The 25,867-nt window shown below is 49.2% G+C and overlaps 1 protein-coding gene across 9 annotated transcripts in view; it reads left to right on the top strand.

Annotated features, from left to right (window-relative positions):
• The window catches only part of LOC140395751 (sentrin-specific protease 2-like), a 117,859-nt gene that overhangs the window by 68,004 nt on the left and 23,988 nt on the right, over positions 1 to 25,867 (top strand). For 6 of the 9 annotated variants that reach the window (XR_011936294.1, XR_011936299.1, XR_011936303.1 and 3 more), the window contains exons 13-14: positions 17,355 to 17,558; positions 24,651 to 24,730. Coding sequence is in view for 5 of the 9 variants with exons in the window: in XM_072483916.1 (XP_072340017.1) it covers positions 17,355 to 17,558; positions 24,651 to 24,730 (284 nt within the window). In the remaining 4 variants the exon portion in view is untranslated. The remainder of the gene's footprint in view (positions 1 to 17,354; positions 17,559 to 24,650; positions 24,731 to 25,867) is intronic. The other 3 variants (XR_011936309.1, XM_072483935.1, XM_072483930.1) reach the window with 2 other exon arrangements.

Genomic DNA, 25,867 nt, shown 5'->3' with positions numbered 1-25,867 from the left:
TAACCTGCGAGGCCCACATCCTGTAAATTCATTTTTTTAAACTCCGAAAAGGAAACATGCTACAGAGATGTTGCTTTCGGACTTCCGATGGCGGCTATGAGGGAGTGAGTCGCACATTCGGTGGCTCTCACTCGGGCTGGCTTTTTGGACCTGGTTTCCCGACTTTTCTGAACTTTTGAGCGCTAGCAAAGACAGCTACAAAGTTGCTGATTGAAGTGTGCGGAGCTGTATGGAAACAAAGGAGAGCAGAAAGCAACGAAAGCAGGAAAAGAAGGGGCAGACAAAGTGGTGTGGGAGCTGACCCGGGACCAAAGATGGCTGACCGGACAGCGGACCAGACGATCCAAGCAGCGCTGGACAATCCCCCCCCCCCGACCAGTGGTGGTCAGGTTCCACAGGTTCACAGACAAGGAGCGGGTCCTTCAGTGGGCAGAGTACGAAAAGCTGTACATGGAACAACAATGTCCTGCGCATTTACCAAGACCTAAGTCAGGACGTGGCCAGGCGGCGAGCAGCCTTTAAAAGAATTAAAGAGATTTTGTTCATAAAGCACGTGAAGTTCGGTCTGCTTTTCCCGGCGCGGCATTGGGTCACGCACCAGAGCTAGCATTACTACTTTATGGACCCCGATGAGGCGATGGAGTTCACAAAGGATCAGGGACTGGTGCCGAACTGAGGGCCCACGGACCAAAGTCAGAGTCTTGAGTATTATTGTCTGTGGGACTTCTAGTTTTCTTGGATGGACTGATGTGTTAAGTAAGTTGGTTCAACGTTGACTGCAACTGGATGCAGTGAAACTAGAAACAGGCTTCTGACACAGGAGATGGTCCAACACTGTTTTATTGAACTTCCTGATTGCTGTACATAGTCTGCTGTGAGTTGACACTCTATCAATCTAACTGATAACCTCCTACTGGCTTGACCAGACTAACTCTCTACCTCATGGTGATAATGCTCACTTGCTTGTGCACTCTTACTATCTCAGTAGCTGTGTCCTGTAGAGAGAGAGAGAGTCTTAATGCCCTGTGTGCTTTATAGTGATGGTGTCCTCTCTGGTGATTGGTTGTTATGTGTTGTGTGTGTTCATTGGTTATCCTGTGTGTCAATCACTGCCTGTCTGCATCTCATTATATACATGAGTGGATATTATGACACGGACTTTATATTTTTTGTTGCTTCACAGGTACATTGTAGTTGCTTTTTTCCGTTTTCGCTGTCTATGGGTACAATGGTCGAGGGGGGACGGGTACCCCCTCTCTCTTTTGGGTTGTCTTTTTGCCTTTTCTTTGTGTTTTTCTCATTTTGGAGCTTCCAACGTAACATAAATTTGGCCTGGAAGCAATGGGGGTTAAAGGTATTGGATGTAGGGGGGTGACGCGGGTACTGTGTTGCTGTGTGTTGTTATTATTAATGCCCAGAAAGGGATGATCGGTATCACTCATCTGTTTGCACAACTGGAACAGCATTACAGCTGGAGCGGTCTCGGGTCTTTGTTTGATTGCCCTTGTTTTTTGTTGAACTCCCTTACTGCAGGGAGACTGCTCGAGCAGGACACATCAGGGGGTTGGGTGTGGATGGGTGGGGGGATGAGCTCTGGGGAACAATAGGAGCGAGACAAATGGGCGCCGGAGGGATGAGTCACCGGGCTAGCGGGAAGCTAGTCAAGGGAGTCAGGTGGGGGAGATGCATACAGCCAGTACATGGCAGGGGTTGGGTTACAGAGGGGTGTTGTTGCTAGGGGGGGAGGGGGGGGGGGAAGAGTTATTTTTTTGACATGGGAGGGACCTAAAATAGGTAACAGTGGAGGTCGGGGGTGGGAGCTGCCAGGAGGCGAACTGGGAGGGATGCGGCACATGGGCTGGGGGTGGGCCCAAGAAGTGGGATGGTTGATCGGCAAGGGGGGGGCGGGGGGCCAGGTGCCCTCCAACCAGGCTGATCACCTGGAATGTCAGAGGACTAAACTGGCCAGTCAGGAGGGCGCGTGTGTTCGCGCATTCGCGGGTGTGGAATATAAGGAAAGTAGGAAGGAACTTAAGCAAGGAGTCAGGAGGGCTAGAAGGGGTCACGAAAAGTCATTGGCAAATAGGGTTAAGGAAAATCCCAAGGCTTTTTACACGTACATAAAAAGCAAGAGGGTAGCCAGGGAAAGGGTTGGCCCACTGAAGGATAGGCAAGGGAATCTATGTGTGGAGCCAGAGGAAATGGGCGAGGTGCTAAATGAATACTTTGCATCAGTATTCACCAAAGATAAGAAATTGGTAGATGTTGAGTCTGGAGAAGGGTGTGTAGATAGCCTGGGTCACATTGAGATCCAAAAAGACGAGGTGTTGGGTGTCTTAAAAAATATTAAGGTAGATAAGTCCCCAGGGCCTGATGGGATCTACCCCAGAATACTGAAGGAGGCTGGAGAGGAAATTGCTGAGGCCTTGACAGAAATCTTTGGATCCTCACTGTCTTCAGGTGATGTCCCGGAGGACTGGAGAATAGCCAATGTTGTTCCTCTGTTTAAGAAGGGTAGCAAGGATAATCCAGGGAACTACAGGCCAGTGAGCCTTACTTCAGTGGTAGGGAAATTACTGGAGAGAATTCTTCGATACAGGATCTACTCCCATTTGGAAGCAAATGGACGTATTAGTGAGAGGCAGCATGGTTTTGTGAAGGGGAGGTCGTGTCTCACTAACTTGATAGAGTTTTTCGAGGAGGTCACTAAGATGATTGATGCAGGTAGGGCAGTGGATGTTGTCTATATGGACTTCAGTAAGGCCTTTGACAAGGTCCCTCATGGTAGACTAGTACAAAAGGTGAAGTCACACGGGATCAGGGGTGAGCTGGCAAGGTGGATACAGAACTAGCTAGGTCATAGAAGGCAGAGAGTAGCAATGGAAGGATGCTTTTCTAATTGGAGGGCTGTGACCAGTGGTGTTCCACAGGGATCAGTGCTGGGACCTTTGCTGTTTGTAGTATATATAAATGATTTGGAGGAAAATGTAACTGGTCTGATTAGTAAGTTTGCAGACGACACAAAGGTTGGTGGAATTGCGGATAGCGATGAGGACTGTCCGAGGATACAGCAGGATTTAGATTGTTTGGAGACTTGGGCGGAGAGATGGCAGATGGAGTTTAATCTGGACAAATGTGAGGTAATGCATTTTGGAAGGTCTAATGCAGGTAGGGAATATACAGTGAATGGTAGAACCCTCAAGAGTATTGAAAGTCAAAGAGATCTAGGAGTACAGGTCCACAGGTCACTGAAAGGGGCAACACAGGTGGAGAAGGTAGTCAAGAAGGCATACGGCATGCTTGCCTTCATTGGCCGGGGCATTGAGTATAAGAATTGGCAAGTCATGTTGCAGCTGTATAGAACGTTAGTTAGGCCACACTTGGAGTATAGTGTTCAATTCTGGTCGCCACACTACCAGAAGGATGTGGAGGCTTTAGAGAGGGTGCAAAAGAGATTTACCAGAATGTTGCCTGGTATGGAGGGCATTAGCTATGAGGAGCGGTTGAATAAACTCGATTTGTTCTCACTGGAACGAAGGAGGTTGAGGGGTGACCTGATAGAGGTCTACAAAATTATGAGGGGCATAGACAGAGTGGATAGTCAGAGGCTTTTCCCAGGGTAGAGGGGTCAATTACTAGGGGGCATAGGTTTAAGGTGAGAGGGGCAAGGTTTAGAGTAGATGTACGAGGCAAGTTTTTTACGCAGAGGGTAGTGGGTGCCTGGAACTCGCTACCGGAGGAGGTGGTGGAAGCAGGGACGATAGTGACATTTAAGGGGCATCTTGACAAATACATGAATAGGATGGGAATAGAGGGATACGGACGGACCCAGGAAGTGTAGAAGATTGTAGTTTAGTCGGGCAACATGGTCGGCACGGGCTTGGAGGGCCGAAGGGCCTGTTCCTGTGCTGTACATTTCTTTGTTCTTTGTTGAGGGCGCGTGTGTTCGCGCATTTGCGGGCTCCAAAGGCGGACGTAATCATGCTGCAGGAGACGCACCTGAAAGTGACTGAACAGGGACTTCCAGGTGCGGCTATGCAGAGGTAGGTCGCATATCCGGTAGCTCCCGCTTGGAATGAACTTTTGGGCTCTTTTACAGGGCCCCCACGGCATTTGTTTGACATTTCCCGGTGTGGGAAGAAGACTGCAGCATTCCCCTGACAGTGTCCCCCAGGAATGTTATGTCTTTTGGATACCAGACCCGGCAGAAACAGTAAAAGATTTGGCTTGAGCTGCAGCAATAGACAAAGGCCTCTTCCAGCATGCAGGCGGGGGAAGGGCAAGCTTAAAGCTGCAATCTGACTTGACTCTATCAAAGGTGAATTTTAGCAGCAGAGGGAACAACTGTGAAAAGATCTACCAAGGCCATTGAAGAAGCAGGGAGGAGGCTTCCGGTGGCGGCCATGGAGGAGTAGGTCGCGCATTCGGCAGCTCTCGTCTGGGACTGACTCTCCGACCTTTTCCAGGAATTTCCATAGACTTTTTGGGGCAGACTGGTGAAGCGAACACTGCCAAAAGGATTCCCTCTCGACTTCCGGTTGCGGCTATGCGGAGCTAAGCCACACGATTCGGCAGCTCCCGCTACCACGGACTTTCAGGCTCATTAGAGGAGCCCCAACTGAACTTTTTTTTGACGTAGCCCGTGGGGAAGGGAAGAGAGAGGTCCCCCTCCAACTTCTATGAAACGGACCAGAAGTGTAACGGCCAAAGGAGCGGCACTGGAGAAACGGGAGAAGCGAGGGAAAGAAAACAAAATGGCAGCGGCCAGGGACAAAGGGGAGCTGCAGGTGTTCATCAAGCGCTGCTCCAAGGAGCAGCGCGAGGATATGCGCAAGGAGATGTTGGCGCCTATGCTTTCGGCAATTGAAGGACTCGGGATCACCCAGAAGGCCCACAAAGCTAAGATCCAGGAGGTACAGAAAAGAGTCAGTCAGAACGAGGACGGGCTCGTGGGCCTGGCGGTGAGAGTGGAGCAGAACGAGGCGCTACACAAGAGGTGGGCGGGAAGACTCGAAGACCTGGAGAACAGATCGAGGAGAAAGAATCTGCGAATCCTGGGTCTCCGTGAGGGAGTGGAGGGGGCTGATGCCGGGGCATATGCGAGCACGATGCTCGAGGCGATGATGGGCATGAAGGCCCCTTTGAGGCCGCTGGAGTTGGACGGGGCACATCGGGTGCTGGCGAAGAAGCCCCAGGCAAATGAGCCGCCAAGGGCGATGGTGGTGAGGTTCCACCGGTTCACGGACAGAGAGTGGGTCCTGAGATGGGCCAAGAAGGAGCGGAGCAGTAAGTGGGACAATGCAGAGATCCGAATATACCCGGACTGGAGCACGGAGGTTGCAAAGCGGAGAGCGGGTTTCAACCGGGCCAAAGCGGCGTTGTACTGGAAAGAAGTGAAATTCGGAATGCTGCAGCCAGCGCGACTGTGGGTCACATACAAGGGCCAACACTATTACTTCGAAACGCCTGAAGAGGCGTGGACCTTTGCACAAGCCAAAAAGTTGGACTCTAACTGAGGGTTTGTGAGGGTGGGGGGGATGTTTTGTGGTTTGATGTGTGATGGTTGTTGTATCTAGGGGGTCAATCAATCACGCGCAGGAAATGTTACATGGGCTGGGGGAGAGAGACAAGGCCGCGACAGGAGCTGCACCAGAGGGGGCGGAGCGGGTTTTGGAAAGGCGAGAAGGGGAATGAAGGAATGCATATGGATTGGGAGACTCCCACACGGGGAGGTCAATGGGACGGCGGGGGAAGCCGGGGTCAGCAGGCGTCAGCTGACTTACGGGAGTGACATGGGGGGGGGAAAGCGTTGCTGCTGCACTGGCCGAAAGGGAATGGGACACAGAAGAGGTGGTCGGGACGGGGATCCCCCCTCTGGGGACTGGAGGGTGAGGGAGGTGTGGACACGGGACTGGCCCAGAAAAGGAGATGGCTAGTCGGCGGGGCGTTGGCGGGGGGGGATGATGAGAGCCCCTCCAATCCGGCTGATAACGTGGAATGTGAGGGGCCTGAATGGGCCGGTGAAGAGGGCTCGAGTCTTCGCGCACTTAAAGGGACTGAAGGCGGACGTGGCCATGCTCCAAGAGACACACCTGAAGGTGACGGACCAGGTCAGGCTAAGAAAGGGATGGGTAGGACAGGTATTCCACTCGGGACTGGACGTGAAGAATAGAGGGGTGGCAATATTGGTGGGAAAGCGGGTGTCATTCGAGGCCAAGACTATTGTAGCGGACAATGGAGGGCGATATGTAATGGTGAGCGGTAGGCTGCAAGGGACGTGGGTGGTGTTGGTAAACGTATACGCCCCGAACTGGGATGATGCAGGATTCATGAAGCGCATGTTGGGGCACATTCCGGACCTGGAGATAGGAGGCCTGATAATGGGAGGGGACTTCAATACAGTGTTGGATCCAGCACTGGACCGCTCCAAATCAAGGACTGGAAAGAGGCCGGCGGCAGCCAAGGTACTTAGGGGGTTTATGGATCAGATGGGGGGAGTGGACCCATGGCGGTTTGCAAGGCCGCAGGCCAGGCAATTTTCTTTCTTCTCCCATGTACACAAAGCCTACTCCCGGATAGATTTCTTTGTTCTGGGTAGGGCGCTCATCCCGAGGGTGGAGAGGACGGAGTATTCGGCTATAGCCGTTTCGGACCATGCCCCGCACTGGGTGGAACTGGAGCTGGGAGAGAAGAGGGACCAACGCCCGTTGTGGCGGCTGGATGTGGGACTGCTGGCGGACGAGGTGGTGTGTGGGAAGGTGAGGGGGTGTATCGAAAGGTACTTGGAGGCCAGCGACAACGAGGAGGTGCGGGTGGGGGTGGTATTTGAGGCGGTGATCAGGCGAGAGCTAATTTCCATTAGGGCTCATCGGGAGAAGACAGAGGCTATGAAAAGGGAGAGGTTAGTGGGGGAGATTTTGAGAGTGGACAGGAGATACGCAGAGGCCCCGGAGGAAAGATTACTTGGGGAAAGACGACGGCTCCAGACGGAGTTTGACCTGTTGACCACAGGGAAGGCGGAGGCACAGGCACAGTGGAGGAAAGCGCAGGGGTCGACCTACGAGTATGGGGAAAAGGCTAGTCGGATGCTGGCACACCAGCTCCGTAAGAGGATGGCAGCGAGGGAAATAGGGGGAGTCAAAGATGGAAGGGGAGCCACAGTTCGGAGTGCGATGAAAATAAACGAGGTATTCAAGCCCTTTTATGAAGAGCTGTACAGATCCCAGCCCCCAGCGGGGGAAGCGGAGATGAGACGATTCCTAGATCAGCTGAGATTCCCGAGGGTGGAGGAGCAAGAGGAGGCTGGTTTGGGGGCACCAATTGGGTTGGAGGAGCTGAGCAAGGGTTTGGGGAGCATGCAGGCGGGGAAGGCCCCGGGACCGGACGCATTCCCGGTGGAGTTCTACAGGAAGTACGCAGACCTGTTGGCCCCGCTACTGGTGAGGACCTTTAATGAGGCAAGAGAGGAGGGGACCCTGCCCCCGACAATGTCAGAAGCGACAATTTCTTTGATCCTAAAGCGTGACAAGGACCCACTGCAATGTGGATCGTACACGCCGATCTCGCTCCTCAATGTGGATGCAGAGTTGCTGGCAAAAGTGCTGGCCACGAGGATCGAGGACTGTGTCCCGGGGTAATCCACGAGGACCAGACGGGATTTGTAAAGGGCAGGCAATTAAACACCAATGTGCGGCGGCTCTTAAACGTGATAATGATGCCATCGGAGGAGGGAGAGGCGGAGATAGTGGCAGCTATGGACGTGGAGAAGGCCTTTGACCGAGTAGAGTGGGAGTACCTCTGGGAGGTGCTGCGTAGGTTTGGGTTCGGGGTAGGGTTTATCAATTGGGTTAAGCTCCTTTACAGAGCCCCGATGGCGAGTGTAGTGACGAGTCGGCGGAGGTCGGAGTACTTTCGACTGTACCGAGGGACGAGGCAGGGGTGCCCCCTGTCCCCCCTGTTGTTCGCATTGGCGATTAAACCATTGGCCATGTCATTGAGGGAGTCTAATAAATGGGGGGGGGGTAGTCCGAGGGGTTGAACAGCATCGGGTGTCGCTATATGCGGATGACCTGTTGCTGTACATGGCGGATCCAATTGAGGGGATGGTGGAGGTCATGCAGACGCTAAGGGAGTTTGGGGAGTTTTCGGGCTATAAGCTCAATGTAGGGAAGAGTGAGCTCTTTGTATTAGAGGCGGGGGACCAAGAAAGAGGGATAGGGGACCTACCGCTGAGGAGGGTGGAGGGGAGCTTTCGGTATCTGGGGATCCAGATAGCCAGGAGTTGGGGGACCCTGCATAAACTGAATCTGACGAGGTTGGTGGAGCAAATGGAGGAGGATTTCAAAAGATGGGACATGTTACCGCTCTTGCTGGCGGGTAGAGTGCAGTCGGTCAAAATGGTGGTCCTTCCGAGGTTTCTGTTTGTGTTTCAGTGCCTTCCCATTGTGATCACTAAGGCCTTTTTTAAGAGAGTAGGCAGGAGTATTATGGGGTTTGTGTGGGCGAATAAGACCCCGAGAGTAAGGAGAGAGTTCCTGGAACGCGGTAGGGACCGAGGAGGGTTGGCGCTGCCAAACCTGGGGAGCTACTACTGGGCAGCAAATGTGGCGATGATCCGCAAGTGGGTTATGGAAGGAGAGGGGGCGGCATGGAAGAGGATGGAGGTGGCGTCCTGTAAAGGAACGAGCCTGGGGGCATTGGTGACGGCACCGCTGCCGCTCTCGCCGACAAAGTATACCACGAGCCCGGTGGTGGCGGCAACGCTAAGGATCTGGGGCCAGTGGAGACGGCACCGGGGTGCAATGGGAGCATCGGTGTGGTCCCCGATCAGGGGTAACCACCGGTCTGTCCCGGGGAAGATGGACGGGGGGTTCCAGAGCTGGCATCGGGCGGGGATTGGAAGAATGAAGGACCTGTTCATCGACCGGACGTTTGCGAGCCTAGGGGCACTGGAGGAGAAGTTCGAGTTACCCCCGGGAAATGCCTTCAGATATATGCAGGTGAGGGCTTTTGTGAGGCGACAGGTGAGGGAATTCCCGTTGCTCCCGGCACAAGAAGTTCAAGATAGGGTAATCTCGGGTGTCTGGGTCGGGGAGGGCAAGGTGTCGGAAATACACCAGGAGTTGAAAGAAGAGGGGGAAGCGCTGGTAGAAAAGTTGAAGGGTAAATGGGAGGAGGAGCTGGGGGAGGAGATCGAGGAAGGTCTGTGGGCGGATGCCCTAGGTAGGGTTAATTATTCCTCCTCCTCGTGTGCCAGGCTCAGCCTGATACAATTTAAGGTGGTCCACAGAGCGCACTTGACGGGGGCGAGGTTGAGTAGGTTCTTTGGGATAGAGGACAGATGTGGAAGGTGCTCAGGGAGCCCGGCGAACCATGTCCATATGTTTTGGTCGTGCCCGGCACTGGAGGGGTTCTGGAGAGGAGTGGCGGGAGCAATATCTCAGGTGGTGAAAGTCCGGGTCAAGCCAAGCTGGGGGCTAGCAATATTTGGAGTAGTGGACGAACCGGGAGTGCGGGAGGCGAAAGAGGCTGGCATTCTGGCCCTTGCGTCCCTAGTAGCCCGGCGAAGGATCTTGCTAATGTGGAAGGAGGCGAAGCCCCCCAGCCTGGAGGCCTGGACAAATGATATGGCTGGGTTCATAAAGTTGGAGAGGATTAAGTTCGCCTTGAGAGGGTCTGCGCAGGGGTTCTACAGGCGGTGGCAACCGTTCCTAGACTATCTCGCGGAGCGTTAGAGGAAGGTCGGCCAGCAGCAGCAGCAACCTGGGGGGGGGGGGTGGTGTTGGAGGGGTGGAGGGGACGTCCTGGGGGGGGGAGAGGGGGGGGGGGACGTCCTGGGGTAGGGGGCTGCCTTGGAAGGTGGATGAGCAAGAGATAACATTAAGGGTTGGGGAAACTGGCACGTACAGGCGAGGGCCAGTGTACAAAGCTGTGTAAATATATCATTTTGCCATGTATACATCTATGTTTTTTTTTTGTTACGAGAGGGGGGGGGAGTTATTGTTTGTCAGGGAGAAAAATTGTGTTAAAAAACTTTAATAAATATATATATTTTTTTTAAAAAGAAAGTGACTGAACAGACCAGACGAAGGAAGGGCTGGATTAGCCAGGTCTTCCACTCGGTCTTGGACTCTAAGTCCAGGGGGGTGGCAATCATGATCAATAAACGGGTTCAATTTGAGGCGGAGGGCACAATCGCAGACAGAGGTGGTAGATTTCTTATGGTCCGGGGTACGCTTGAGGGGGTGAGGGCAGTCCTGGTGAATGTATATGCTCCAAATTGGGACGATGCTGACTTCATTAAAAGGGTGCTGGAGAAAATCACAGACTTAGATTCACACAAGCTGATCATGGGTGGGGACTTCAACACGGTCCTTGACCCCGGACTAGATGGGTCATGCTCCAGAACGGGTAGGCTCCCAACGATGGCAAGGGAACTGAGGGGGTTCATGGAGCAGATGGGGGGGGGTAAACCCATGGAGAGCCAGGCGGCCGATGGGAAGGGAATATTCGTTCTACTCGCATGTTCATAAAGTATACTCTAGAATCGATTTTTTCATCATGAGCAGGGACTGTGTAGGCGGGGTAAAAAATACGGAGTATTCGGCGATCACCATCTCGGATCATGCCCCACACTGGGTTGATCTGCAGGTCTGCAAAAGGAGCTACCAGCGCCCGCAATGGAGATTGGACGTAGGATTGCTTGCGGAGGAGGGGGTGTGCGAGAGACTGCGGAAGTGCATGCAGGATTACCTGCGGGTTAATGACACAGAGGAAGTCTCAGCAGCGACCCTGTGGGAGGCGCTGAAGGCGGCTGTAAGGGGGGAGCTGATTTAAATTCGGGCCCACAGAGATAGAACGGACAGAGCGGAGATGGACTGACTGGTCAAGGAGATCCACCAGACAGATAGGGAATATGCAGCGGCCCCGAGGGAGGACCTACTTAGAGATAAATGGAGACTGCAGGCTGAGTTGGGAGTGTTGTCCACGGGCAAGGCAGTGGACAACTCAGGAAGGCAAAGGGTGTGGTCTATGAGCATGGGGAGAAAGCTAGTCGAATGCTTGTGCAGCAACTCGGGAGGAAGGAGGCGTCCAGAGAAATAGGCAGGGTAGTGGACAGTATGGGGAACAGAGTGGATGACCTGTCAGGACTGAACAGGGTATTTCGGGAGTTTTACAGCAAGCTCTATACTTCGGAACCCCCTGGGGAGCCGGAGGAGATGAAGCGTTTCTTAGACAGACTGACCTTCCCAAAAGTGGGTAGGGGGCTGGTAGACGGACTGGGGGCCCCGATCAGAGCTGAGGAAGTACTGGGGGGCTGAAGGTCATGCAGTCGGGTAAATCCCCGGGGCCGGATGGATACCCAGTGGAGTTCTATAAAAAGTTCTCGGAGATAGTGGGGCCGGTGCTGACTTGGGTATTTAACGAGGCGAGGGACAGAGAGACGCCACCCCCGACGATGTCACAGGCTATCATTTCACTGATATTAAAACGGGATAAAGACCCGGAAGCGTGTGGGTCATATAGACCAATCTCCCTGATCAACGTCGACGCCAAGCAACTGGCTAAGGTCTTGACGCTTAGAATTGAGGACTGTGTCCGGAGGTGATCGGGGAAGACCAAACAGGGTTTATGAAAGGCAGACAGCTGGCAGCCAACTTGAGAAGACTACTCAATGTGATCATGATGCCCCTGGAGGGCAGAGAGGTAGAGGCAGTGGTGGCAATGGATGCCGAGAAGGCCTTTGACCGGGTGGAGTGGGACTATTTGTAGGAGGTACTCGGATGGTTTGGGTTCGGGGAGGGCTTTGTTGACTGGGTTAGACTATTGTACCAGGCCCCAAAAGCTAGCGTGAGGACGAATAGGACAACATCAGAGTACTTTAGACTACACCGGGGGGCCAGTCAGGGATGCCCACTCTCCCCGTTGCTGTTTGCACTGGCCATAGAGCCGCTGGCGATTGCCCTGAGAGCTGCGAGGGGGTGGAAGGGAATGATTAGGGGAGGGGTGGAACACAGGGTATCGCTGTACTGCGGACGACCTGCTCCTGTACATATCGGACCCGCTGGCTGGGATGGACAGTATACTAGGAATATTGCGAGAATTTGGCAGGTTTGCAGGGTACAAACTGATCATGGCTAAGAGTGAGATGTTTGTAGTGCAGGCGAGGGGCCAGGAGAACAGGTTGAAGGGGCTGTCATTTAGGATGGTCGGAGAAAGTTTCCGATACTTAAGGATACAGGTGGCACGAGACTGGGGCAGGCTGCACAAGCTAAATTTGACTAGAGTGGTGGAACAAATGAAGAGCGAGTTCAGGAGATGGGATGCACTCCCACTATCACTTGCGGGGAGAGTGCAGACGGTAAAGATGACAATCCTCCCACGATTCCTGTTTATTTTTCAGTGCCCCCCCGATTTTCATCCCGCGGTCCTTCGTCAAAAGGGTCAACAAGATTATTATGAACTTTGTCTGGGCGGGGAAGTCCCCGCGGGTGAAGAAAGCGATGCTTGAGAGGAACCGTAGCGAGGGGGGGGCTGGCACTGCCGGACGTCAGCAACTACTACTGGGCGGCCAACATAGCCATGGTAAGGAGTTGGATGGTGGGTACGGGGTCTATTTGGGGGCGAGTGGAGGCAGCTTCATGCAGGGGCACCAGTTTGGCAGCCCTGGTCACGGCTCCCCTACCGATCCCGCCGGCCAGGTACTCCACCAGCCCGGTAGTGGTGGCAGCCCTGCGGATTTGGGGCCAGTGGAGGAAGCAGGTAGGGGAGGTGGGAGCATCGGTCTGGTCTCCAATATGCGACAACCACCGATTCGTCCCTGGGAGTATGGACAGTGGATTCCGAGGGTGGCGGGGGTGGGGGGGATATATTCTTGGGGGGGAGCTTCTCGAGCAAGAGGGCCTTGGAGGAGAATTTCGGACTAGTCAGAGGGAATGACTTTCGGTACTTGCAAGCGCATGACTTCATACATAGACAGGTCCCATCCTTCCCACGCCTCGCGCCAAATTGGATGCAGGACAGAGTAGTGTCTCGGGGAGAGGTAGGAGAGGGGAAAGTCTTGGATATTTACCGTGAACTTATGAAAGGGGAGGAGTCCCAGACAGAGGAACTGGAGCTCAAGTGGGGGGAGGAATTTGGCGAGGAAATGGAAGAGGGGGTATGGGCGGAAGCCCTGAGAAGGGTAAATTCAACTGCAACATGTGCTAGGCTCGGCCTGATTCAGTTCAAGGTCGTCCACCGGGCCCACATGATGGTGGCCCGGATGAGTAAGTTTTTTGGGGTGGAGGATAAATGGGCTAGGTGTGCGGCAGGGCCAACGAATCACGTACACATGTTCTGGGCATGCCCAAAACTTAGGAGATACTGGGAGGGATTTGTGGACGTCATGTCCCAGGTACTGAAAACTAGGGTGGTGATGAGTCCAGTGGTGGCAATTTTTGGGGTCTCGGAAGACCCGGGGGTCCAGGATGAGAGGGAGGCCGACGTCTTGGCCTTTGCTTCCCTGGTAGCCCGGCGACGTATACTGCTGGCATGGAGGGACTCAAAGCCCCCAAAGACATGGCTCTCGGACATGTCGAGCTTTTTAGGGCTGGAAAAAATTAAGTTCGCCTTAAGAGGATCTGTATTAGGGTTTGCCCGAAGATGGCAACCATTCATCGACTTCTTCGCGGGGAATTAAATGTCAGCGCGGGGGGGGGGGATTAGAGTAGAATAGGAGTGATAAAAAGGCGGGTACTGTTTATGAGAGAGGAGTGGTCTTTTGCACTATGTTTCTGCTTTGTGTTGATATTTGCATGTTACTGTACACTGTAACTGTTTACAATGCCAGAAATACCTCAATGAAATTGTTTATTAAAAAAAATGTTGCTTTCTTCCAATGTGTTCTAAGTAAAGCATGTTTTTTAAAAAACTGCCAATAACGGAATACGTTGCTCACTATCGGGCAAACCCGTGACCAGTGATCGAGTGAACAATTAAGTGGGTCCACTTTGTTGAATTTGATATTTGGTCCCAAACTTCAGTGCAGTTGCAAAGACAAGGAAATGAAAGATCTTTCTACCTGGCATTCAATCAAAGATTCCTTTGTGCTTATAGAAAATATGCTAACACCTAGGGATTGTTGCTATGCTAACTGAGGGGGGAGGGGGTGGGGGGTTGTTGGAAAGAAAATGGATTTTGAGCATAGCATTCGAGCGACAGCTGGAACTGGGCGATCGCTGAGAAATGATTGGGGTTTGTCGGGTGGCTTGATATAAGGACGTGTGCGCGGGAGTGCAGGTGGCCGCGGCACATTTTCACCCTTCAGTGCTGTTACCTCTGAGCTTCATATTGTGTCGACGGCTTGTTACATTCTTGTTTTTACAGGGAAGCATCTTCTCCCTATGAATAATAGAATTGTTACCAGCCGTGTGCTCCGCAACCCTTCTGACACCCGCTGTAACCCACCAGCGAATCACGATCGTACTTTGACAAATCTTCTGCTCCTTCCCCATTGAACCCTTTCAGCGGAAGCCCCAAACATTAGTGCATCCTTCAGCACATAATTCTGGATTTTGGAATGTGCCATTCTGCAATACTCGGTCATGGACAGCTCTTTGAGGGGGGCAACACGGTGGCGCAGTGGGTTAGCCCTGTTGCCTCATGGCGCCGAGGTCCCAGGTTCGATCCCGGCTATGGGTCACTGTCTGTGTGGAGTTTGCACATTCTCCCCGTGTTTGCATGGGTTTCGCCCCCACAACCCAAAGATGTGCAAGGTAGGTGGCTTGAACACGCTAAATTGCCCCTTAATTGGAAAAAAATGACTTGGGTACACTAAATTTATTATTTTTTAAAAATGGACAGCTCTTTGCATGGAAAGACCACCAGGGTTTGGGTAGACCGAAGAGTTCAAAGAGTTGAAGCTCAGCAGTGGTTGATGCTTTTCTCAGTGGGTGTTCCTGGGTAGCACTGAGTTCTGTGTAACCAAGCTGCTCCAGTTGAACATTGGCAAAAACCACTGCATCTCTTTCTAGACCTGCTTTGCAAAGACAAATTAAGGAGGAAGTGGGTGAGAGTCTCTTTCCCAACACAGTACGGAGATGGTGAGACACTGGATGTATAAGAAGGATCTGATTGCAAGGACCCTTCTCACCATCCACCATGCAACATCTTGGTGCTTGTTGGAAAATTCAGGCGATGAGGCAATGTGCCAAATTACTTCCACTGTCTGCTCAGGACACCATGAAATGGGATCCACCATCTCTTTTTCCCACAAGGCCTCGATTTTGTTATGTGCAGCCTACTGTCTGATTGAACTGTGCTCGTCTTTACAATAGGTCTCGTCCTGAATCAGGCGCAGGGCCCCTACCAGCTGCATCAAGTGGACAAATCAAATGTTTCACCCACCACCTACTTGACCGATGCTATAGATGAAATTTGACCTTCAAGCGTAAAAACCCAAAAACCATAAAAGTGAACCAAGATAGTGTTGGGTCATGGGGACCAACATGGTTGAGCCTGATTTTTTAAAATCTATTTTAACTCGGCATCTGCAATGGGTGTTCCAGCAGAGTTACCAGATAGTGATCAGACACCAGAGCACTGAGAACAATTGCTGTACCATTGCTGTAGTCAGCTAATTTGGTATAAACCAAGGATGAAGCGTGAGGCTGTTGTGTGTACATGACTGTAACACATCAACTTTACCAAATACACCAGCGATGAAAAAATATTTTCAAAAACATGGCTTCAATTTAAAGCACCAGATTTCCTTCACAACAGTTTATTTCCTAAAATGGCAGTAGGTTGCCAGAAGATTCTCTGTGGATCGCAATGTTGTTGATACCTGCCTTGTTAACTGAAAAATTGCATTAAATACATCCGCTGGAATATGTTGAGAGGCTACAAAAAGCAGTTAACCCAGGGGCTGTATGGCATTTATTTCTCTGAATGTTGAAAAACATTGTCGAGTAATGAAGAATGGGAGCGAAACCAATATGCTTCACAAGAAAATCAATTATACCTCCGAATAAATTTGTGCCATAATAACAGTAAATTCAGTTCACCTGTGATCCTTGCCATTTAATTGCAAGCTCCTGGATAAGACCATATCCTTGAACACTAGCATTGTCCTTGACTATTGCTGAGTGATATACAGCCTTAAATGTATGTTTTCATACAATTGTGCCGATAGAATCATATAATGGTTACAGCACTGAAGTAGCCCATTTGACCTGTCATGTACATGCTGGCTCTCTGCAAGAACAGTTCACCTAGTGCCAACCCTTTGTCTTTCCCTCTGCATTTTTTTTTCCTTTTCATACAATGTTCCAGTTTCATTTTGGAAGTCATGATTGATTCTGCCCTCACCACATTCTTAGGCAGCACATCCCAAATCCTAACCATGCATGATGTTTAAGAAAAAACCTTTTCCTTGTGTCGCCATTGCTTCTTTTGCCAGTTATCTTAAATATGTGCCTCTGGTTCTCAATCTTTCTACGAATGGGAGCAGTTTCTCCCTGTCTATTCTGTCCAGGTACCTCATCATTTTGAATATCTCTATCAGATCTTCTCCAAAGCGAAAAGTTCCAGTTTCTCCAATCTATCTGCAAAACTGAAGTTCCACATCCCTAAAGCCATTCTCGGGAATCTTTTCTGCACCCTCTCTAATGCCTATACTTCTTTCCTCAAGTCTGGTGCCCAGAATGGGATGCAATACTTTGGTTAAGGCCAAACCTGTTTTTGCAGGTTTATCACAACTCCCTTGTTTTTATACTCTAGCCCCTAGTCTTAAAGCCTAGGATTTCTGCACTCTCTATCTGTCATGACATCTTGAGTGATTTGTGCACCTATACCCCCAGGTCCCTCTGTACCTGCACCCCATTTAGGATTGTACCCTTTGTTTTATATTGTTTCTCCACGTTCTTACGACCAAAATAAATCAGTTTACACTGTGTCCATCTCTCTTATCTTGTAGGTGCTGGCGCCTGCTGCAATATAGGTCCAAGGGGCATGTGTATTCTGTGGCACTTTTACCATTTTGAATGTACCAGCATGGGCAGTGGATTGTCAGCAGGTTTCTCAAAGATGAGAACATCACAGCTGATCTTAATCATCTGCTATTCTTCCATTTGTACAGATTGCTGAAGCTCATTATAGTCCTACTGTTGTATCAGAGGAGTATCTATTGCAAATAGATACACTAGTTGTTCTGTTCTACCCTGAGCACAACCACCACCTTCAGTTGAAGAGGAGTTGGGGGAGAAATGAAGGGAAACAGATCATGTGCGGTCTTGTATTCCTGTTTTTAAATCTGTGGTGTACAGATTGGAATGAGCTGAGCCTTTTAACAGTTTTCTGCTGATATTTTGCAGGTGATTAACTTCTACATGTGCTTAATTATGGAAAGAAATAAAGAGGCCTGTTTTCCCAGAGTTTACGCATTCAATACTTTCTTCTACCTGAAATTGCATGCTGCAGGTTACCAGACAGTAAAGCAATGGACCAAAGGAGTTGATTTATTTGAAAAGGACCTCATACTGGTACCAGTACATTTAGGAGTGCATTGGTGTTTGACGGTAAGCAAGCATTTCCTCTGGATTCTGTATTTTCTGTGCGCCTATTCTGGGTTCCACTAATTAGCATTTTACATGACAGTCTTTGAGACACGGTCCAGTGGGTAAAGGATGAAACGCAGTGTTTGGCTACGTAGGCCATGTTTGATCCTCCATCTGTTCTGAGTTTGCTAATCTCATGCAGGGCAGCAATTGAAGTGCCAGAGTTGGTCTCTGCGGCCCTAGTTTCAGAGAAGAAAAGAAGTCTGATCTGATGACCACTGATCGTTATCCAGGAATCCCTACTGGAAAGATTGGAAGGACAGGATCAACTCTTTGCTGCTGAATGTCCAGTTGTACTTTTAGTTTATGCTCAGATATGAAGTCCGAGCAAAGGACTAGGGTAACATAAACGACGAGGGAATAACAATAGTTATAAAACAGAAGTCTAAAAGGACTTTTAAAGTATACGGAACAAGTATTAAAGATGAATTAAATTGTCTGTACAGCAGTGTCCATAGTGCTGCCAGCCCAAGTAATGGGGAATGAACAAGAACAGCTAAGGAAGAGAAGAGTATGGAAACTTAGGCAATGGTGATCACAACATCATAAGGTTGAAGATAAAGATTGAGAAGGATGCCAGTAAAACGAATGCCAAAGCAATACATTGAAGAAAACCTGATTTAAGGGGCTGAGAATGGTACTAGGGAAAATAAACTGGAAAATGTTACTGTTGGATGAAGAAATAAAATAGCAGTGGGAAACATTTCAAGCTTGACAGTAGCTCCACAAGCAAGTTGAGATCTTGTGTATGCATTGTGGCCATCAGACAATTTTCAAGTGCTAGAACCCTGTTACGAATGAATGGTTGGTTCTCAAAATCATCATCTTCTGCCACCAGCTCCCTGCTCCCCACCCTCGTTCCTCAAACCTGCACCAATATGTGCCAATTGATTTTTCTTTTGATTTGTCTTCCATACACCCTTGAATTGTTCCCTTTTTGTCATTGTATAGTTCCATGGGAGACCTCAAGTACCTCACCAGGTACTTGAGGTACTTCTCAATATCAGCTTGATTGTATCTGTCAATTGACTGTTCCACAATGGGTCACCACATCCAAGCCAATCCTTTTTTTAAATAAATTTAGAGTACCTAGTTATGTTTTTTCAAATTAAGGGGCAATTTAGCGTGACCAATCACCTAACCTGCACATATCTGGGTTGTGGGGGCGAGACCCACACAGACACGGGGAGAATGTGCAAACTCCACTCAGACAGTGACCCGGGGCCGGGATCGAACCCGGGTCCTCTGCGCCGTAGGCAGCATTGCTAAACACTGTGCCACCGTGCTGCCCCATCCAAGCCAATCCTGAACTGCTTTTTCTCTTTTTAATAGCTTTCCCACACTCCATCTCTTTCTCTCTCTTTGTTGTTTGCACATACATACTTTCTCGGAAGGATCACTGGATCCATGTTCTCCATTGCCCCCTCTGTCCAAGTCCAAGGATATTGAGGCCAATTATAGTAACCCTCAGTAGAGTTAAACCTTTCATCTTGTGATTTTGTCTGGGTCTTGCTGGATGTTTGAATTGTCTGTTGGAGGAGGAATTAGTGAGGTTTCTGACCTAATACTACTTTTGATGGACTTGGCTGTTGCTGCCAAATAGCATGCTTTATTGGCAGCTATCGGCCAGTAAATTTGATTCCAGCCCAGAATAAGTAGATCAAACAACGAGCATGCAATTTCCCCCCATAAGATATAGAAGCAGAATTAGGCCACTCGGCTCATTCAGTCTGCTCCGCCATTCATAGAAGCATAGAATAGAATTCCTACAGTGCAGAAGGAGGCCATTCTGCCCATCGAGTCTGCACCGACCATGTCTTGGCCCACGCCCCGCCTTATCCCCGTACCCCACCTAACATAAGGGACAATTTATTGTAGCCAATCCACTAACCTGTACATCTTTGGACTGTGGGAGGAAATCTGAACACCCAGAAGAAACCCGCGCACACACTGGGTGGGTGTACAAACTCCACACAGATAGTTACTCAGGCTGGAATTGAATCCAGGTCCCTGGTTCTGTGAGGCAGCAGTGCCAGCCACTGTACCACTGTGCCGCACCAATCATGATTGACATTTTTCTCATCCCCATTCTCCTGCCTTCTCCCCATAACCCCTGACCCCCTTATTAATCAAGAACCTATCTAACTCTGTCTTCAAGACACTCCGTGATTTGGCCTCCACAGTCTTTGCGTCAAAGAGTTCCACAGATTCCCCACCCTCTGGCTGAAGAAATTCCAAAATTCCTCAAATCTCTGTTTTAAAGGATCATTCCTTTAGTCTGAGATTGTGTCCTCTGGTTCTAGTTTTTCCTAAAAGTGGAAACATCCTCTCCACGTCCACTCTATCCAGGCCTCGCAGTATCCTGTAAGTTTCAATAAGATCCCCCTCATCCTTCTAAACTCCGAGGACAGACCCAGAGTCTTCAACTATTCCTCATATGACAAGCTCTTCATTCCAGGGTTCATTTTTGTGAACCTCTTCTGAACTCTTTCCAAGGCCAGCATATCCTTCCTTAGATACGGGGCCCAAAACTGCTCACAACTCCAAATGGGGTCTGACCAGAGCCTTGTGTGGTCAGTGACCACATCTGCAGCAAGTGTTGGCTGCTCGAGGAACTTCGGCTCAGAATTGATGAGCTGGAGACCGAGCTGCACACACTGCGGCACATCAGGTAGGGGGAAAATTACCTGGACGCTTTTTTTCAGGAGGCAGTCACACCCGGTAGAATAAGTACTGTTAATTCAGCAGTGGTCAGGGACAGAGTGGTGTGACTGCAAGGGAGGCAGGTAGGGGGATCCTGAGTTTAGGAGTTGAGGAGCCTCAGCCCTTGACCTTGTCCAACAGGTATGAGGTACTTGCTCCCTGTGTGGATGAGGAAGAGGGCTGCAGGGAGGATGCGTTGACTGACCACTGCACCGTGGCACAGGAAGCCATTCAAGAGGGGGGAGCAAAAAGACAAGTGGTAGTTGTAGGGGATTCTATAATTAGGGGGATTGATGGCATCCTTTGTAAGCCAGATCGAGAGTCCCGCATGGTATGTTGCCTGCCCGGTGCCAGGGTGAGGGACATCTCTGATCGGCTTGAAAGGATTTTGGAGAGGGAGGGGGAGGATCCAGTTGTTGTGGTCCACGTTTGGACTAACAACATAGGTAAGACTAGGAAAGAGGACCTGTTTGGGGATTATCAAACACTAGGGACTAAATTAGAGAACAGGTCCTCCAGGGTTATAATCTCTGGATTACTACCCGAGCCACGTGCCAATTGGCATAGGGTTGAGAAAATTAGGGAAGTTAACACGTGGCTAAAGGAGTGGTGCGGGAAAGAGGGATTCCATTTCATGGGGCATTGGCATCAGTACTGGGGCAGGAGGGATCTGTACCGTTGGGACGGTCTTCACCTGAACCATTCTGGGACCAATGTTCTAGCGGATAGGATAAATAGGTTGGTCACAAGGACTTTAAACTAGCAAGTTGGGGGGAAGGGAAGTGTAAAGCTATGGACAGTATAATAGTTAATGGAGATCAAGGCAGCAGGTTACGTGACGGGTTATTATGTAGAGATATGGGTTCAAAGACAAGGAAAATTAGGAGAAAGGGCAAAAGGAAAAATAATTCGTGAAAAGTTACTGATCAAGGTGTTAGGATTCATAACAAAGACACAAAAAACAGCATAAGTGTACTTTACCTGAATGCTCGTAGTATACGAAATAAGGTAAATGAGTTGATGGCGCAAATCATCGTGAATGACTATGATTTAGTGGCCATTACTGAAAGATGGTCACGACTGGGAGTTAAATATCCAAGGGTATCAGACTATACGAAAGGATAGAATGGACAGTAAGGGCGGTGGTGTAGCTTTGTTGTTTAAGGATGGCATCCGGGCAATAGTAAGGGATGATGTTGGTGCTATGGAGGACAAGGTTGAATCAATTTGGGTGGAAATCAGGAATAGTAAGGCGAAAAGGTCACTGATAGGAGTAGTCTATAGGCCACCAAATAGTAACAGGATGGTAGGGCAGGCAATAAGCAAAGAAATAACGGATGCATGTAGAAATGGTACAGCGGTTATCATGGGAGATTTTAATCTGCATATCGATTGGTTTAACCAGGTTGGTAAAGGCAGCCTTGAGGAGGAGTTTATAGAATGTGCCCGGGATAATTTCCTGGAACAGTATGTAATGGAACCTACAAGGGAACAAGCGGTCCTAGATCTGGTCCTGTGTAATGAGGCAGGATTGATTAATGATCTCACAGTTCGGGATCCTCTTGGAAGGAGCGACCACAATATGGTGGAATTTAAAATACAGTTGGAGGATGACAAGGTAAAATCAAACACTAGTGTTTTGTGCTTAAACAAAGGCGATTACAATGGGATGAGAGAAGAACTAGCTAAGGTAGACTGGGAGCAAAGACTTCATGGTGTAGCAGTTGAGGAACAGTGGAGAACCTTCCGAGCGATCTTTCACAGTGTTCAGAAAAGGTTCATACCGACAAAAAAGAAAGTCGGTAGAAAGGGGAAAAATCAACCGTGGATATCTAAGGAGGTGAGGGGAGAGTATCAAATTGAAGGAAAAAACATACAAAGTGGCAAAAATTAGTGGGAGGCTAGAGGACTGGAAAGTCTTTAGGGGACAACAGAAAGCTACTAAAAAAGCTATAAAGAAGAGTAAGGTAGACTATGAAAGTAAACTGGCTCAGAACATAAAAGCAGATAGTAAAAGCTTCCACAAATATATAAGACAAAAAAGAGTGGCTAAGGTAAATATTGGTCCTTTGGAAGATGAGAAGGGAGATTTAATAACAGGAGACGGGGAAATGGCTGAGGAGCTGAACAGGTTTTTTGGGTCAGTCTTCACAGTGGAGGACACAAATAACATGTCAGTGACTGATGGAAATAAAGATATGATAGGTGAGGACCTTGAGATGATTGTAATCACTAAGGAGGCAGTATTGGGCAAGCTAATGGGGCTAAAGGTAGACAAGTCTCCTGGCCCTGATGGGATGCATCCCAGAGTGTTAAAAGAGATGGCTAGGGAAATTGTAAACGCACTAGTGATAATTTATCAAAATTCACTAGACTCTGGGGTGGTCCCAGAGGATTGGAAAGTAGCAAACGTGACACCACTGTTTAAAAAAGGAGGTCGGCAGAAAGCGGGTAATTATAGGCCGGTAAGCTTAACTTCGGTTGTAGGGAAAATGCTGGAATCTATCATTAAGGAGGAAATAGTGGGGCACCTGGAGGGAAATTGTCCCATTGGGCAGACGCAGCATGGGTTCACAAAGGGTAGGTCGTGTCTGACTAATTTGGTAGAATGTTTTGAGGACGTTACCAGTGCAGTAGATAACGGGGAGCCAATGGATGTGGTATATCTGGATTTCCAGAAAGCTTTTGACAAGGTGCCACACAAAAGGTTGCTGCATAAACTAAAGATGCATGGCATTGAGGGTAAAGTGGTAGCATGGGTAGAGGATTGGTTAACTAACAGAAAGCAGAGAGTGGGGATAAATGGGTGTTTCTCTGGTTGGCAACCTGTAACTAGTGGGGTCCCTCAAGGATCAGTGTTGGGCCCGCAGTTGTTCACAATTTACATAGACGATTTGGAGTTGGGGACCAAGTGCAATGTGTCAAAGTTTGCAGACAACACTAAGATGAGTGGTAAAGCAAAAAGTGCAGAGGATACCGGAAGTCTGCAGAAGGATTTGGATAGGTTAGGTGAATGGGCTAGGGTCTGGCTGATGGAATTCAATGTTGCCAAGTGTGAGGCTATCCATTTTGGGAGGAATAACAGCAGAATGGATTATTATTTAAACGGTAAGATGTTAAAACATGCTGCTGTGCAGAGGGACCTGGGTGTGCTGGTGCACGAGTCGCAAAAAGTTGGTGTGCAGGTGCAACAGGTGATTAAGAAGGCTAATCGAGTTTTGTCTTTCATTGCTAGAGGGATGGAGTTCAAGACTAGGGAGGTTATGCTGCAATTGTATAGGGTGTTGGTGAGGCCGCATCTGGAGTATTGTGTTCAGTTTTGGTCTCCTTACCGGAGAAAGGACATATTGGCAGTGGAGGGAGTGCAGAGGAGATTCACTCGGTTGATCACAGAGTTGAGGGGATTAGATTATGACGAGAGGTTGAGTAGACTGGGACTGTACTCATTGGAGTTTAGAAGGATGCGGGGGGATCTTATTGAAACATATAAAATTATGAAGGGAATAGATAGGATAGATGCGGGCTGGTTGTTTCCACTGGTCGGGGAAAGCAGAACTAGGGGGCATAGCCTCAAAATCAGGGGAAGTAGATTTAGGACGGAGTGTAGGAGGAACTTCTTCACCCATTCGGTTGTGAATCTCTGTAATTCCTTGCCCAGTGAAGCAGTTGAGGCGCCTTCTTTAAACGTTTTTAAGAAAAAGATAGATACCTTTCTAAAGAATAAAGGGATTTGGGGATATGGTGTACGGGCTGGAGAGTGGAGCTGAGTCCACAATGATCAGCCATGATCTCATTAAATGGCGGAGCAGGCTCGAGGGGCCAGATGGCCTACTCCTGTTCCTAGTTCTTATGTTCTTATACAGCCTCGGAAGTACATCCCTTGTCTTGTATCCTAGCCTTCTCGACATGAATGCTAACATTGCATTTGCCTTCCTAACTGCCAACTGAACCTGCACGTTAACCTTAAGAGAATCGTGAACAAGGACTCTCAAGTCCCTTTGTGCTTCTGATTTCCGAAGCATTTCCCCATTTAGAAAATAGTCTATGCCTCCATTCCTTCTTCCAAAGTGCATAACCTCACACTTTCCCACATTGTATTCCATCTGCCACTTCTTTGCCCGCTCTTCTAGCTTGTCCAAGTCCTTCTGCAGCCGCCGCTTCCTCAATATTACCTGTCCCTCTGCATATCTTTGCCCCCCCCCCTCAATTCGACCCCCAAGGCAAACAATTGAGATTGGAGAATTTCTGAACTTTATGAAAGAAAAGGTGAAGCAAAGTAAATCCTTCATTGTACAATTCAGTTTAAGGTGAACAATAACACTTAAAAGTTAAATGTTTATTATTAAACAGGTTGCAGATTTAAGAAAAAAGATTATTCTTCATCTTGATTCCATGGGTCAGTGGAATGATGATGTGTGCCGGACACTGCTGTAAGTATCTTGTTGTAACGGAATGTCATAATGTTTTGCTTCCATTATTCAAATCAGCTCTCAGGTTCATGAGAACTCGGTTGAAGGCACTTGGTAGATAACAGTTGATTGCATAATGTTTGTACCATTGAGACTCCTCACATAATGACACAATCCATGTCCATATGCAGCAAGACCTGGACAACATTCAGGCTTGGGCTGATAAGTGCCCAGTAATGACCATCTCTGACGAGAGATAATCTAACTATTGCCCCATGATATTCAATAGCATTGCCATCATGAAACCTCCACTATCAACATCCTGGGGGGTTACCATTGAACAGAAGCTGCAATGGACTAGCCATATAAGAGCAGGTCAGAGGCTAGGGATTTTGCAATGAGCATCTCACTTCCTGACTCCCCCAAACCTATCCACCATCTACAAGGCACAAGTCAAGAGTGTGATGGAATACTCTGTACTTGCTTGAATGAGTGCAACTCCTACAACAGTCTGAACACCATTCAGACAAAACAGCCCATTTGATTGGCACTTTACCCACCACCTTAAGCATTCACTCTTTCCACTGCCAATGTACAGTGGCAGCAGTATGTGCCATATACTGGCTGGTGCTGCAGCAACTCACTAAGATTCCTTCACCAACACCTCCCAAACCTGAAACCTCTGTCACCTGGAAGGACAAGGACAGCAGATGGAAGCGACCACCACTGCCTGCACTTTTCGCTCCTAGCTACACATCCTGTCGTGGAACTATATAGCCTGTCCTTCACTGTAACTGATCCAAAATCCTGGATCTCTCTTTCCTAACAGCGCTGTGGGCATTCCTGCACCACGTGAACTACAGCGATTCAAGATGGCTGTTCACCACCACCTTGAGGGCAATTAGGGATCGGCAACAAATGCTGGCCTCATCAACAACGCCCGCATTCCTTGGAACAATTTTTTTTAAAGTTGTGAATTAATAGTATTTATAAAATTAAATAATAATGTAAGAAGAAAGATGGGCAATAAATAAATGATGCAGAAATGGCTAAAGAGCCTAAAAGGGAACTGTGGTTCTCAAAGAATTGATAATGTCAAACCAGTGCAGAGCAGCAATCATCAATGCTGTAACACTGTTGAATTGGGTTCACAATTAC

The sequence above is a fragment of the Scyliorhinus torazame genome, chromosome 2 (assembly GCF_047496885.1).
Source record: "Scyliorhinus torazame isolate Kashiwa2021f chromosome 2, sScyTor2.1, whole genome shotgun sequence".
Classification (NCBI taxonomy): domain Eukaryota; kingdom Metazoa; phylum Chordata; class Chondrichthyes; order Carcharhiniformes; family Scyliorhinidae; genus Scyliorhinus; species Scyliorhinus torazame.
This window is presented reverse-complemented; position numbering and strand designations above follow the sequence as displayed.